The 15,788-nt window shown below is 36.9% G+C and overlaps 1 protein-coding gene across 1 annotated transcript; it reads right to left on the bottom strand.

Moving 5' to 3' along the window:
• Window positions 1-921: 921 nt before the first annotated feature.
• Window positions 922-4,271, bottom strand: LOC118437123. Its single transcript, XM_035855941.1, is given in 5 exon segments — window positions 922-1,684; window positions 1,761-1,920; window positions 2,006-3,348; window positions 3,439-3,690; window positions 3,756-4,271. Coding segments are annotated over 5 exon segments (2,493 nt in total). The 3' UTR covers window positions 922-1,462.
• Between the last annotated feature and the right edge of the window lie 11,517 nt (window positions 4,272-15,788).

The raw sequence follows: 15,788 nt of genomic DNA, 5'->3' as shown, positions 1-15,788 counted from the left end.
CGGGTAGTAAAGTAGGTGGACTTGAGAAAGAAGGATTGCATGCTCAGATAAATTTTATGACGCTTAAATTCAATTTTGTCCATCTGCAAAAAATTAACAATTATTCGTACACATTGTAAAATAAATCATTATTCTTTCTTTATCATCCCAGGTTGGGTAGGGCATGCTATAACTTTTCTTCTTGGTAGGAATTTCGATTGAATCAGTTGGCTGTGCAATCAATCCACACAGCAGAAAACGTGTCCTTTATTGTGACCGAATATTTTGTTCGTGAGTGGTCTACTTGAAAAAATAACCATTTTCAAGTTGAAACTCATGGCTCTCGAAAAGCGTTGTTGTGATGTAAAAAGAAATATTTCAATTCATTTTAAACATTTTTGTGATTGTAATGCTAACTAAGCTCATGGGAGTAATTATTTGCATATTTTGATTTCATTTGAGCACATATTCAGAATTTTGTGGTGTAAAAAGTGTTTTGGAATACATTCAATTTGAGGATGAGCAAGTCCTTTTGTTAATTTCATCTCAAATTTCAAAATTCAAGTTGAGCATGAACAGTAGCGGACTAAAGAGGCGAGAAGAGATGAGACAAGTGTGATTAATTTTTTAGTCGTGCTAACTCGAGTTTCAAGAGTTTATTGCAGAGTATGTCTCGCAACACCACCATTACGAACCAAAAACCAAAAACGGAATAGTTGTATTCCGTAGATACGTACGTAAAGGTACTCGGAATGGGATGAATGTACAGATCTCAAAGGCAACGGACTGGGTTAAAATGAAATGGAATTAATCGTAATGTTGCCCTTGCGTGTATTTGCTTTGAGAAGATGGGCAAAGAAAAAGGACATTACGAATAATTCATCTCGTCCACAGCGACATCAAGATGATTTGATCGTGACAGATTTACTTCTTTCGCTCAAATACATACATATTCATCGCACTAACGTGTGCTCTTAGTAAATGGATTTAAATTGAATTAAGCTGCAAATTATATTTTATCCGTCACTCGCTTAATAACAAGAATCAAGTCCAATGAGTTCTAGCCTTTGTTTCTCGTGAGATTTCCATAATTTCTCAGAAAGTTTCTTATCCCTTGAAATATTTAGTTGTGTAAGACATTAATGTAATGCAGTTCTTTCAATGTTTTTTTTCTGTCAACCGCAACAATGTTTTATTTTTACCCCCGTCAAGTACCACAGCCAATTACTTTTCAACCATTTTATTACAAGAAGCAGTTTTATGAACTGCAATCAATCAAAAATGAATTTAGTTCTCTCTGACAGATTTATACATTGTGTAATGCCATGTTGCAAAACTAAAAGTAACTTTCTCATCCTAGAACATAAATATTTGGTTTGGCTTCCACCAGCTAAAACTGAAGACATACAAAGAAAGAAGGATGAGCCATAAATAAAACTTGTATGGGACATACTTGTTCATAACAGGTAAATAACAATGCATTCTACTTGGTAACTAATTTTACAACATAGTCCTCCCACCCTCGTTGCTTCTCATAAAATTGAATAACAATCTGAGGGCAAATTGCCGACGCCTGTGATGAAAGTACCATTGTGGGGGTCGCTTTTGCTCTCCATTTCATCAGATAGCAGAGTTTTCCACGGACTTCCGTCACTCCCAATATCTTCAATGGTTCCCAGTTGAGGTCGAATCCGTTGGGAAGATCCTATTAAACACACAAGAAATTTGCTATAATACATATATTTATTTAATAAATGTCAAAGTCATTACAAATTACGTACCATCTTCTTTAGAAGGTTCGCTGCATCGGAGTCGAGCAAAGGGATGGGTCGTTTTGCAATTTGCAGTTTTTTCTCAGCTTCATGACGGTTCAGCTTTTCCTCAAATTGGTTGATAAGTAGCCGATGTTCAAGTAATTCTTCTGCATGCTCCCAAGTATCTCTGCAAATAATAATAAGTGACATAAATATTTCAATTAAGTTATTTTCGCTGGACTGCAATTTGCAAAAAATAGTAAAATACTTACTTCTTACTCCCTGACCATTTTACTTTGTATTCAACGCTGGCTCCGTCCACACGTTTCCCTACGATTTCTTCCGCGACGGCGTCATCTTGATCCCCATCAATCTGATCTGTGGCACCGGGGTGCATTCTCTTAATGTGAGTCTTCAGACTTGATGTTCTATTAGTTGTATAGTCACAGTTTGGGCAGCCAAAGGATTTGATGCCCGAATGAATTGCTTCGTGTTGTTTAAGATTTGCCTTAAGAGCAAATTGCTGGCCGCAAGTGCTGCAGGTGAATTTCTTCCCCGTGTGGGATTGTTCATGACTTTGAAGTTGAATTAGTCGTGCAAAACTTTCAGGACACTGCTGGCACTGATAAGGTCGATCTCCCGTATGAAGTCTGAGATGGGTCGTCAAATTCGTTTTCAGGGAGAATGACATGGTGCAGAACTGACACTTGAAAAGGGTTACCTTAACTTCTTGATGAATTAATTTGTGATCTTTAAGATGATGATTCCGGGCAAATTGCCGGCCACACACGTCACAGGCGAAGTCTTTCTCCAGAGTGTGGGTCTTGAGGTGCTCGTGCAAACTAGTACGTTGACTAAAGTTCCTTTCACATATGGCGCAAATGAACGGACTGACCCTGGTGTGTTATCGTTCATGTTGAGTACAACTTGACTGTTGAGCAAATTGCTGGGTGCACCATCCACATCGATATGGTTTCTCGCCAGTGTGGGTCCGGATGTGGACCGTCAATGATGTTGGGTAAGCAAATTGCTGGTTGCAGACGTCGCACTTGTATGGAGACTGACTAAGGTGGACTAGTTGATGTCGATGTAGGGTTAACTGCGATGAAAAGTCCTTTTCACAATTAGAGCAGGGGTATCTTAGAGTTGCGCCATGGATCTTGAGATGGGACTTGAATTCGCCGACATTTTCAAATTCTTCCTCACAGTGGTCACAGCTCCAAACTTGTGGCTCTTCGGGAAAATTGCCATGCAAAACTGGTTGGATGTTGAAGGGTGATTCCATCAACTCGTATTCCGATGACCAGATGTTGGTGGTTGGCACATCGTCGGGGTTGTAGTATTTTGTGGGGATGGAGAATTCTTTAAGAGAGTAGGGGTCGATGTTTCCCCAAGAAATGTCCATTGAGAGGTCGTCGTCAATTTTCTCCCCTGCAAATTGCAACTGGGTGAGGTCCAATCCGTCAGGGTAAGAGCTTAAAGGGACGACTTTTCTCGATTTGGGGTCCATAACTAGTTGATGGCGGAAGGTGAGGATGGCTTTGTGGAAGTCAGCTGCGTACTCCTCGGGGATGATGGCATCTTTTGACATCCTATCCGGTATCATCTTCATGATCTACAACATAAAAAACAAGTTGGCAATTTGCCGTAAATTGTTTATAAAATTATGAACACATCCTAGAATTATACATAATTTAGTACACACCAAATTGATGTCCAACTGTGACTTATTTCTCTTCAAGCAGAGGAGTACCATCTCGATTGCCTTCATTATCCCGATTCCTTTGACATTCTGGAGGTAGTCACACCCGCTTAGAATGCAGATCCAAAGGAAGACATCTTTTGTGAATACTTGGGGCTGGATCCCAAGACAGGTCGGCAAATTGCTACTCTCAAAATAGTCGCCATTTCCATTTCGATCCAACTTGAAAAGTACTCTCTCACACCCGTACACGACCTGGAATCGGAACAAAATGTTATTATTTTTTACAAAATGGATGAAATAATGCAAATTGCAATTACCAAGTCGGCATCTTCGGTAATCACGAAGTCGATATATTTCTCCTTAAAGAGGTGTCCAAGTTGGGAGTCGGCCTCATAAGGGGCGACAATGAAGTCAAGATTGAGATCCTTGGCAATTTCAATAAATCGGTGGACGGCTGACCAGTGGAGGGTGACCTCCTTCTCGAGCAAATTGCTGTCCGGCTGACCTGTTGATGATGATGACGATGCTGCAGCCTTCTCTCTCCTCTTCTGTTGTTGTTGTTGACGGTGGAGGTGGGTCTTGGTTTTGGCGAGGAGTCTCTTGCCATCCAAAACGAGGACGGGGGTGACGTCGGCCTCCATTATCACGTTGAGGATGTGGACTACATAGTCCACGAACTGGATGGTCACTTGGTCGCCGGTCAACTTTGTAGAGTAGGCGCCTTTGTAAAGATAACAAAAAAGGTCAACACCAGCAGTGTGGCCGGCAAATTGCCTAATGTTCGTTTTCACGACATTTGTTTTTAGGAGGGGATGTAGTCCGTGAATACCCATGATTAAATTATTTAAAATAAGTAAAACTATTTACAAGTGCCAGTTAACTATCCACTAGCAAACTATAAAACTTTAAAAATAATATTTCAGTCTCTATCTGTGATGCACTTTTCAAAAAACAAACACTAATTTTCGACAAAAAATTCGAATTGGTCAGGGAGTAGAAATTCACATTCATGAAAGATGAGTCGATCGAGATCGTGCATCTTACGATTTGACAAAGTCCAGCAATCAAGTCTCATCCACCACCACCAAGAGCCAACCCGGGAAATCGAATCTCATATTTCCCACCACCAAATATTTTGTCGTGGATTTAATTATTTAATTAGCTGGTGTTGCATAACAGGGCAAATTGCCAATAATATAAGTAATGGCTCATCAAATTGCAAATGGTAATGAGCAAAGATAATTTGGCTGCGAGTAAGAATATCAGGTGTGACCAATAATTCCGAATTTAATGGCTTTTGAAGACTCGCCCATCCATAACATAACTGAAACAAAGCCAATGAGTCTTAGGATCGTGTTAGCGTTGCTATTCTCGGCCAATGCATTTGTTTATTCTGTTGGTTATAGTGATTGGTTTGTTGTTTGTTTCACATTAACTTTAATTTCAACCAGAATTAAATTCACGCTCACATCTCATCCTTCATGTACATGAATGAGTTTCAGTAAGCAGCATATTTCTAGTGTGTACATTTATTGCATGCCATGTACGCGTACATATGTACATGTGGATGCAAAAAGTAAAAGCGAATGCAATTTTAAAATGTGGGACTAAAGTCGTTGCTACATTGTCCGTCTTTCACAGCTAATTAGATTTAGATTTATTTTTTATAGCCTATTTAAACATCACAATAAACATCAGTCCTCCCAACTTTTGATTGCCGAACAAAAATAAACTTTGTTACAACTACTGTCCGATGGCTCAACAGATTATGGAGCTATTATTCTATACATGCATTTAGCACAACTCTACTACTCGATGTGAATAAATTATCGTATAAATTACCTATAAAATTAATTCAACCATATATACTGAATTGCAATACTGGCAATTGAAAAAAGAGTTTTTCAAGTAAGTAGTTGCAGAAAAGGACCGAACTTATTTAGCTTTTAATAGTTTGGCTGGGCTGGTGCCATGTTCACTTTTAACTTTCTCCAATTATCGAAATGCCAGTAAATGTCAATAAGCCTTTTATGCTAGGGGAATGCTATACAATGTATTGTGACAGCTTTATGGTATTTATCCATTTATGCAACAATAATACCTACTTATGTACCAGCAATGGGGTATATACGTATTGCTAATTGCGACGCAAGCACAATATATACATATACATTATATATCACAAAAATGTATGTACATCAAATTTTCCTCAAAGAATTAACGGCAATTAAAATTAATTCACGATAGTCCTTTCTGGTTACTAGCTGTGATAAATTCTAATTCGGTGAGTTTGCATAATGCCGTATGGTCGGCGCAGGCAAGATTGTTGCTCCTGCTGTAATGGACGTGTACGTACACATATAAATTGCCCATAAATTATTACGTGCTACCAATTTAAATCCCGATGTAATAAAACAATATTTTGTTAGCCTATTAAAATTCCATTTGTATGCTAATTCTAATTCTTGCCTGGCTACAGTGTCTCGGCTTCTGGGTGTTGCAATTATTGCTCTCATAAATTCTGACGTTAAGAGGGTCATATAGGAGACCACGTTCCCACAATGTTGCATTTGAGACATCAGCGGTGGTTAAAATGCAGAAATATTCAATAAAGATAATTGTTGTCTTGTTACAGTAAATCGATAGGCGTAGAGAAGGATGCAATTATTTTCTCCAACCAAACAACTACATTTGTCTCATAATACAACTTTCATCAATTTTTACATAGAAAGATAAAAGACTTGCAGTGAGTGAAGTTTTGAGAAAATGTCATGTACAATATTCTTTTGTATTTTTCATGATGATAGAGACAGAACAGAAGAAGTTTTAAATTTCAAGTAAAAGAAGAATGATTTAAGCCGACCACCTCAAACCTTACAGAAACAATTAAGATGCCGTCACTTCTTTTGGCAGCAGACCAGATTAGTAGTTGTTTTGGGTCGGATTGCAGGCAATAAAATAAATTGTATTGCACTGGTAATTAATAATGCGTGCTTCTGATTTCTAATTATCTGCAATCAATTAATAACAGTAGTAGGCCGGCTGACTTAAAGAGATACCTAAAAAGTACTTCAAAAACGGGGCGACACAACCTGAAGTTCGTGCAGGCAGAAAATTATTTCTTTATCAATATAGTTATTTATGTAGGATACGTTTTGTCTATTACTCGCTAAAAATTTGTACTGATCAATTTTTCGATGACGTATAAAAATTTCAGATTTCGCATTAAATCTTGATGAAACGGGGATTTTTAATGCTTCTCTCTGACAGATGAATGACGATTTGAATTCTAGAGAAACTAGACCTATGAGACGAGATTGACTGCTATTCCTCTTCGCCTTCGTCCATCACATCTCAAAAGTCATCAGTTTGCATGGGGTGAAATATGGAAAATATTTCAGCGTCACGATATGATTTGCCAGTGTGATTGGCTAATGCCCCCCTGTCAAAAACTTCGTGTCGGGGGAAACTCGAGCTTAATTACATAGTGAAAGACGTACATATATTTGTAGCATGTGCTCTTTGATTACAAAACCAAATGATTCTTCAGCAATAGAGGCTTTGATAATACTTGGAAAAACCTCGGGTGCTACATTTATCTATTCCTCGTCTGACAAGACAACCAAATAAGTAAAGTGAAACAGTTTGTGCAGTACACACTCTCGGAAGATGAACAAAAACAACCACGTTGGGATATGGGGCTAAAAGCTACATAAGAAATAAACAAGTAAACTACTTAGTTCCGTCGTTAACGTGAATCCCATGAATATTAATTTTCATCCAAATTGTTTAACATATTTAGTGTACGTAAACACATGCTAATACTTGTATAATAATTTCCAAGATTTATAAAATTAATTTTTTAAAACATGTTTCCTTCGAAAGCAAAGCTTTTTGCAAATCTCAAAACGAAATGCATGGCGAGTTCACATTTAATCAGGAAAATTACAAATAATCGAGCTGAATCATCATGCATAATTCAAGTATTGCACGTCGAGCATAACAACATCAACCATCAATACTTGCAATCCTTTGATGAAACTTTTTCTTACCTGGAACCTGATTTTAATTAAATGAATTCAGGCCTTTATTACACACAGCAAACAACACACCGCACCGCAGCAGTGGTGAGTGACCATATAGTCCCTCAGCCGTCTCATAATCAGTGCAAACTGGTCTGATGAGTAGACATTTATTCATCCGACGTCCAGCCAGCTCTTTGAATAATATTTCGATTCGAAGCTCTCCATAACTTAACTCAATAACGTGTAGACAATGAACCAATAGTTCATTGGCTTATAGCATTCATTTGCCTTCGTGTGCATTACTTTTCCCCGTCTTTAATTACCGATCACTATGTTATCTGGATGAAAGAAATTAACAGACAGCGAGTACGTTTTTGGAAGTAGACAACTTGTTTGAAATCATCTGTCCACATTTCATGGACCATTGTATACAAAAATACGGCCAAGCCGTTCTCCTGCGTCTTCTGAAGCAGTTGCTGCTTGTTGTGGATAACAATGAGCATCTAGGTATGATAACACACACTGCTCAAGTTGTGTAAAAGAAATGTATCATCTCACGATGTGGAAGTTTGTTGGTTAAAGCGGAGTGTTGTAAAGGGAACATGATATGATATTGCATGCATCCTATAATTACGGTTCAATACGACGGGGACACCTAACCTGACCAAAACTACTAAACAACTGCTGATTCATGTCCACACGGTCTTAATAAGAACGCTTGCTCCCTTCCTGGCTCGTCACTTATTTCTTGATCACCTGCCGACATGCTGAGTTCACCCATTTTTTACTGGTCAACCAAATTACCATCGCTTCCATAAAGTCATATCTGCCTCGCCAGTTGTATCAAATCGTTATTGTGTTCACCAGTCTCAAAGTAGATTTAGTTTACTTGCACCACATGAGTAAAATCTCTCTTGGGATAATTTTACGACGGCCAGAAATGAAATGGGCTTTTGTATAATCATTAAATGAAAGGCAATCAAACCACATTTATGCATGCAAGCGGAGCACAGGAACACTGCTGTTTCGTTTACTAATAATATCAGTATTATTTTGTTGGCCCTTCTTTTGCGGAGAAGGTGAGTATGCCTAATACTAAGGTGGCGTCATCGTAGTATGGTAATTTTCACGGAGCAATTGATTTTGTTTGGGCAAAAATTGTATTTTCAAATTTTGCACTTAGCAAGCTTATCTACTCATTTAACCACTTTGAAGATTTTGATAAGTTCTGTTGAAAATTGAAAAGTAACAAAGATATTTAGAGTTTAAGGTATCAATAAAACAGTTTTCCAGAGTCCATTCAAATAAAATTGTGCATGCGTTCCGAATATCTGTGAATTTTTTATGAGAACTGGACCATGATTTTCATTCGATGCCCTTGTACACTACTTGGTTTTCTTCGCAGTGTTCAAAGATTTAGCAATTTAATACAATAACCTTTCGTGAAAACCTCCCTAGCCGATAAACGCTTGAAACTGAACGAAAATACTTCAAGCAACGTTATTTCAAAGAGTTCGGATACAGAAAAATAGAAGTCGATAGAAATGCGACGCACCCTGTACTATATGCAGCAGGGATGGTAAAAACACGAGTGTAAAAAGTCTTCCTGGTAACAAAGACGGTGTTCTTCATGCATCCTCCTTTGAGTACCGAATTGGATTGAACGTCTCATAGTCAACCTCATTGTGTGAACCTTTTTATGATGTATTCATCCAAGTGTTCCTTTAATTTTGTACATGACAGCCGAAATCTTTTTCCATTAGTGGTCGTGCCGATCGCTCCTGAGGGAGTCCACCGACAGGGATCAATAAGGTACGATATATGTATCGGCAAAGGTTTACATTGCAATTTTAATTTTCTAAACTGTAGCATTTGCCAAACGTATTAAAATCATTTTTTTTAAATCGCGACGTGCAGAAATGTTTTCAAACTTTGTAATTTCTTAACGATGAAAGAGTACAAATCGTAGTACAAAATTTTTTGCTATGATGATTGATATGTATGAATATAATCACAATTCGATATACAGATAATAACACGTTTATCTGCATATGTACTAATGTACCATTTAAACATAAGATGTACTAGTATGTGTAAACCTCTGGCTACGATACATATGTATGTACCTTTAAGACAGGAAAATAGGGAACCGCATTTTTAATCGCATTGGATATGGGTTAAAACGAGCCAAATTGGATTATAACCTGACAATTGGGGAACAACTCAATTGGCTTAGCTGATTCCATCCATCGATGAATCAAGCTTTAATTTATAACTCATGAAAGAACTAGTAAAACCCAACTGAGGAGTAATGTGGTAATCTTAAATACTTTGTATGCACGTATTTCCATCCCGAAATTGCACTATCGTGTTCGAGCCATTCAATCAAACCGAGTTGCATTGCTATTTATTTACTTTTCTCTTTTAAAATTGAGTTATAGTAGTCAAGCATGTTTCTTTTTATCCATTATGAACAGAGAGTGATTCACTCCGTCTCAATAGAAGTGAAATCGCATATCACATTCTTTTTTGATAATCAGCATAAATCTTAATCCTGTAAAGCGATATTCGTTTCAATCTGCCTGTCCCTATTTTTAGGTTTTTGGTTTTAATTAATTAGAATGAATGAGATTTTAGAATGATTGTGAAAGGTTGAACCTCTGAAGTCGAATGCGATTTAAGCAGTCACACATCCACTGCATAGCATAGTGCACACATAGATTCATAAATACACGTTTGGGTATTATAACACATTAACACTGACGACACAACTTTGATAAAAGTCAACAATTGGTTACAACTATTGACTATGAAGGAATATGTAAGCCCTTCTCAATTCCCTTTCATCCGTCGCCAGCATCCGTACCCAACGTTCCAAGTTTCATGTTAAGATTTTATCACTCGATGTATATTTATGTATATTTTCCTTCTTGTCCAACCACTCTTGGTGTTTGTAGTCAAATGACCTGATTAAAAATGGAAATTTTTATCCCTAGTATTAAACTGCCTTCGAAATAGTTATTTATCGCTCTCTTCATTCGTTCATGGCTGTATTTAGATTCAGATAATCAACAAATAAAATAAGTGATGGTCATTTCAAACACTGTTTCTTCTCAATTATCGAATGTTTACGTAATAATTTGGGTTTATAATTATATGATTCTACCAAATCTCAGCTTGCATACCGATTTCCTTAGAATATTTACAAACCCGGTGATCATTTCTACAAACTAGTGAGCGCAAGTTATAATTTGATCAGTATTGTCAATTGTCAATTGTGATGATATCTATTTACATAGACAAGTAGATGCAGGTCACGAAAGAATGATAAATTTTGTGGGATTTCGAGGGTTGTTACCTTACGGTTGGTTGACAAATACAAAAACAGCTCAGAAGTTCTAAGTACATTTCCCAGGAATATAATGTATATCGCCACATTGATGAGCGAATATGTGGAAACTATTAATTAATGAGCTTAGTTGGTCAGATTGTCTATCCAATTTCAGTACAACTAATTACATGTGAGTTGGGTTCCACAAATGAGACAATAAGATTGAAGAACAGAAGAAGACTGTAATTCAATCCCTCGAATTAAGTACGCTCACCGTGCAAATAATACAAGTCGTAATTATGGGGCAGAGCAGCTACTTGATGAAATCGGTGCAGCAGCCACCGTGTTCACTCGTAACCCTCCATTGTCTTAACAATAATTTTACTACGTAATTACGGATTTTTATTGTAATGAAAGTGGGGACGAGGAAATTGTAGAGGCGATGTGAATTATGGATGACATGTGAGAGAATTATTTACCCAGAGGACAGTTGCATTGCACTTTCTTTGATTAGAAATCACTCAAAATACGCAGTGTGAGGTTTTAAACCGTCTTAATGATACTGGGAAATGTTCAAATCCCCAAACACATAATTTGTGCTCACATTTTACTTTCAAATTCAAGAGAGAAATACATATTTCTAAAATTGATTAAGTTTCAGGTTCAGTTTTTATACATAAATACTAATGTAAAACAAAATACGTATTTAATAGTTTTTAGATACATGTGTACTTTAATAACTTTTCTCTATTCTTTACCTTTACCTTCCAATACTTTCTTATCTCTGAGACTAGGGAATTCTAAGTACACACATATTGGCCGATGGCTCATATGTAGCAACTTGCAGGACAAGTTGAAAATTGTTCAAGTTTGAAGAAATACATATTTACACACAAGTAGATGCATAATATGTAACAAGCATGGATAGTAAATCCATAATGAAGTCATTCAAGTTGAGCGTTTGCTGATCTTTGACATCACCAAACGTGATTCCAATACTAAGACAGTTGGAAAATTATTAGTTTGGCTTCCATCAGGTAAACTGAAGACATTAAAAAGAACAATGAGCCATAAAAAAAGTAATCTGGTCAGTGCAAATGGTTCGATACATATGAGTGGTACACGCCAGTTGTACATATGCGCATAAAAAATGGAGTAATGCCAACTATTCAAGGAGGCGTGAATGTGGCAACATTACAATGGACAAACAATTGACCAAATTTGAACTCCTGTTTGTTTAATTTATTTTCTCAAAATGACTATAAAATTTTGTCGCAAAATGGTTTGTTTTTAATGTGAAATTAATTTATGAGACGTTTGCCAACTCTTAAAATTCTTGTGAACAAGAGTTGACAAATGTCTCCTAAATCAATTTGTAGACAAGACTCGCAGCCTAACATTGCCATGAAATCTTGATAGCGTTATACACTACAAAAGTATCAATTGGTTTGACCATAAGCCATAAATCGATTACTGACCACTTTGTTTGGATGCGTGCGATATGCAGATAAAAAATAATGCAATTGAAAAGAAACAAAGTTGGTGATAAATAAAAATGAAAAACGCAGCAACCAGGTGAAAGATGTATAATTTATAATGATTTTGTGGTAAGGTGAATGTTATGCTTGAAAGGTCAGAATCTAAAATTTGATCAGGCAAAGTTGAGCAAAAAGCTGAAAATCCTAAAAAAACAGAAAAGAGAAGCTGATTTGAGATCTGATATGAAATTTCATTTGAACAAGACGAAGACCTTGTTTGTACAAACTTGACACCTTCGGTCCATCCATTTTCTTGCCGTATCGCCTTCTCCATCGACGTCCATTCTTTTCATTAACACAACCGCACACCTGATTTATTTATCTGAGCCCACTTCTGTTTCTACAATAAAGCTTTATTATACATAAAGGCAACAACCAACCAACCAACTTTCCTCTTTCCATGCGTTTATGCATACAGTCCTGAAAGCACAAGGCTGAATTTCCTAGTTTGATCTCACATTTTACTTTGATAATTTTATGCCCATACTCAGTGTCTGGTTAAAAAAAAAGTTTAATGCATCAAGAATATTTGGTGCTGCTGTCGCCGAGGGGTATTCATTTTTAAGCAAAACTGGCTAGTTACTTGATAAGATTTAATGATTTTCATTGATGGATGGTGCTGCAGATTATTGCGTTCACCAAAATGTGGTGCATCTAATTAATTAATTATAGCAATATTTTGTAATCAACATTGCTTGTCATATTTGTTTGTCACAATTATCACGGTGCATGGCGTTTTTATATCGGTGGAGTTTGATGTTACGAAAATTGCTTACCTTTTTACCTGGGTTTAATTCCTTGCACTGCATAAAGCGATGCAGTGCAAGGCTTATTTAATATTTAAATGATAAAGTGGCCGTAACAATCATATCTCTCATAATTTGACAAAAAATTACAGGATGTTGCATAATTGAATAATGTATGTACACCCGTTCATTTAGTTTTACACAATTTTAAGTTTTGCTGTGAATGTGTAAATTATAAATATGCAAATAATTTTATGCGAAAATAGAAATGTGTAAAACTTTTATTTTCAGTGTTTAACAAAAATATTTCCAGATAAATGATCGCAAAAAAATAAACCCTGCTTCTTCTTGCCAGCTTAATTGAAGAGATATAGGTATTACGCTTACGAGATTCAGGTTTTTATCCAACGATACGATGAAAGTAATTAATAACTCACTAGTTTGCTAATAACTAATAATAACAAACGCGACAGACTTTTTGTAAACAGTTTTTAAAATTCACAATTTGAGCTTTAGTAGCTCAGAATTAAGAATCTGTCGGAACGTTAAGCTACGAATCTTTTCATGGAGATGATGGAAATCTCGTGAGCATTATCATATCGCCCAATTTGAGATGATGACGGGGATCCATTTTTTATTTAGTGAAACATGCATGCATGTACATATGCACATGAAACATTGAATCTTGTCAGTACAGCACGACTCTTTCCTAGGTTCAGAAATAAATTTCCTTATGACACCGTTTTAAAACGGAAGAATTTCTCATTTCTAGTTTTTTCTCCAGGACGTGCAATACGATACGAAGTGTACAAACTGAGACAGACTGGAGCCGGCTTAGTGCATGATCTCCATAATGTTCATCATACCATCAGAAAAAGGATCATGCAACTCAATTCAACAAAGTAATAAGTTAAGTTGTTTCAATGTGAATTGACATCTGAGGGATTTACAACCTTTTATCACGAACTATTTCATGTCTTTAGAGTTTTGTCTCGCTTTTCACTTTCGTTCTGTACTGTTTCACTGTTTCTTCTCTAGAAATCAAATAAGAAACACAGCTCTAACCAAGCAAACCAGCAGTACTGCTCCAGTAAATATTTTATTATTATTCTTATATAAATATTTTATGTAACAACATCGGTTTGTGGGATTCATTGGTACATGTAAAATAATATAAAAAATAACAAAATTACACAGAGCAGGCACTAGCTCATCAATTATCGTCATCAGTGCAGCCAGGTCGGTCCCACACAGACAGCAGGAAAGCAGTAGACATGGTTTTCATAGGAAGGAAAAAAAGTTAAATTGAACCGAGTTTTGTTTTATGCAAGAAGAAGATGAGTTTCTAGTTGTTTGGGTTGATTCAAATGGCAAGTGTTGATTTTATAATCGACCCAAGATGACCTGAGCAGCAAGATGAGGAAAGCAATGGATAAACGATCATCGTCTCTCCGTAGGCCGGTGACTTACTTGCCTCACGCTATTTGGTTTTGGACTGTGCATAAATACTTATGTGCTCATGCGGTTCTCACGAACTATCACTCCTCTTGTGGATCGTGAGGATTTGATTGAATCCCTACCTGATACTCTGATTTATAGTCATTAGGTAGCCCATCCTCCACCTGAATCCTCTACCCCTTTAAAATAAATTATAGACAAAATGATCTGAGCACTACTATTAATCTGCTGCCCTGGCTTGCCTTATATTATTTATTTTATTCTACATATGTGCATTGCAGGCAGATACCGGGTGGTGGTGTTGATCAGTTTTTTCTTGCACGGCGTGGCTGCCAATTTATTTATTAAACTTCAAAACAACCATATGCAGACATTCATAATACACACTACTGCTGTGATGCATAAACACTTTCAAGATGGATGGAATGTGGTTTTTATGGGGGACTTAATTAGTATTCTTCCAAGGTATTCTATCGATCAAGCCGCCAGAGACTCAAGTCAGAGAGCCCAAAAAGATCACCAAGGGTTGCCCATCTAGCAATGATTTGCAAAGTGTGAAAACCTTTATTGTTCCGATGAAAAGGTTAAGAAGACATGTTGCTGTCACAAATAGCACGTGGGGATGGCTGACCGTGCGTTCGTATGTACGGTACGGATAGAATAGTATAGTTCTGTGGGATGGATGGACAGCAGATAACAGAGCACTAGAGAGAATCTCTGCCATGGCGGAATCATTTGTTCAAGATGAGAGCGTGCAAGTTGAATTCGTTACTCTTTAATCACTGGCTAATATTAATAATAGAATTTGAAATGGTGGATCGAGGTGAGGTCAAATTCCGCGTCCAGAGCGAGGTCCATTGTCAGTCATGCAGTCTGTCGGTTCGGTGCGGTACGATTGTATGTATGAATATATGTATGCAGCACAAGGTGATGCATATGCTCTTGGATTATGTATCACCCTTTAATACACATATTTTAAATGAGCATTGTGTTCCACACATGAATATGTATGGTTTTTAACCATTGGAGCATTATAACTATTAATTTTTACGGTTTGCATATTACTTGAGAGGAAAAGGGGAAATAAATTCCTGGCACGCTGTGAGCGACGGGAAAATGACAGGAATAATGTTTTCTAGCGGCAGGAGAGATTTGCTAAAATTCCTTCACATTGTTTTAACGAATTATTGGCGACACGGTGTTCAAATTATAGAATAAAACTTGATTATTCATATATATTAGACTCAACGGA

This window comes from Folsomia candida, unplaced genomic scaffold (assembly GCF_002217175.1).
Source record: "Folsomia candida strain VU population unplaced genomic scaffold, ASM221717v1 Fcan01_Sc001, whole genome shotgun sequence".
Classification (NCBI taxonomy): domain Eukaryota; kingdom Metazoa; phylum Arthropoda; class Collembola; order Entomobryomorpha; family Isotomidae; genus Folsomia; species Folsomia candida.
The sequence above is the reverse complement of the archived record's forward strand: the minus strand, read 5'-3'. Positions and strand labels throughout refer to the sequence as shown.